Source organism: Hippocampus comes, unplaced genomic scaffold (genome assembly GCF_001891065.2).
Source record: "Hippocampus comes isolate QL1 unplaced genomic scaffold, H_comes_QL1_v1.1 C16756944, whole genome shotgun sequence".
Lineage (NCBI taxonomy): Eukaryota > Metazoa > Chordata > Actinopteri > Syngnathiformes > Syngnathidae > Hippocampus > Hippocampus comes.
The window spans coordinates 1-804 of record NW_017838284.1 but is presented as its reverse complement, the minus strand read 5'-3'; the positions used below and the strand labels follow the sequence as shown (position 1 = coordinate 804).

Below are 804 nucleotides of genomic sequence, written 5' to 3'. Positions count from 1 at the left end.
TTTTTTTTTTTTTTTTCATGCCGTGTCATCATCCGCGAAGGGCGAAAAAAATAAAGTCACTGAAAAGCTGACATCCATCCACGCACAAGGCGCACTGTGGATTTTGGAGAAAATTGAACGATAGCAACAGATACAATCTATTTGTACTTTGTACCCCCCACCCCTCCCCACTGAAATAGAAAGACATGAAAAACGGGGCTCTTTGATGTGCTTTGCAGGGGCGGCGTACTGCCAGTTCATGGATATGCTGTTCCCGGGGTGCATCCTCCTGAAGAAGGTCAAGTTTCAAGCCAAACTGGAGCACGAATTTATCCACAACTTCAAAGTTCTGCAAGCCGCCTTCAAAAGGATGAGCGTCGACAAGGTCCGAACGGCGCCGGCGGGATGCCGGACTTTCGCCGTTGTCTTTCTTTGCTCTGTCATCTTCTGCCGTTTGCGCTCCCCGCAGATCATTCCGGTGGAAAAACTGGTCAAGGGCAAGTTCCAGGACAACTTTGAGTTTGTCCAGTGGTTCAAGAAGTTCTTTGACGCCAACTACGACGGGAAGGAGTACGACCCGATGCTTGCCAGACAGGGACAAGATGTGCCCCCCGCCCTCAATCCAGGTGATCACTTTAGCCACAAACCAAAGAGAACTCCAGGTAACCACAACCAGTTTTTTTTTGCGGGGGGGTTCCAGTGCTGCACGGTCTTTGCTCAGCTTTGGATGACGCAAAGGCACTCGGCAGGCAGTGGAATGGTAGCCATTTTATTTATTTTGCTTTGTTTTTCACTAATCGGTACAGTTGATTACCTGTTCGCTTG

The 804-nt window shown here is 49.0% G+C and overlaps 1 protein-coding gene across 1 annotated transcript; it reads left to right on the top strand.

Moving 5' to 3' along the window:
- Nucleotides 1-205: 205 nt before the first annotated feature.
- LOC109509074 (microtubule-associated protein RP/EB family member 3-like) lies at nt 206-795 on the top strand (the record flags this gene model as incomplete). The annotated part of the gene is made up of 2 exons (XM_019858995.1): nt 206-364; nt 449-795. Coding segments are annotated over exons 1-2 (506 nt in total), but the record flags the coding sequence as incomplete, so codon positions are not given.
- Between the last annotated feature and the right edge of the window lie 9 nt (nt 796-804).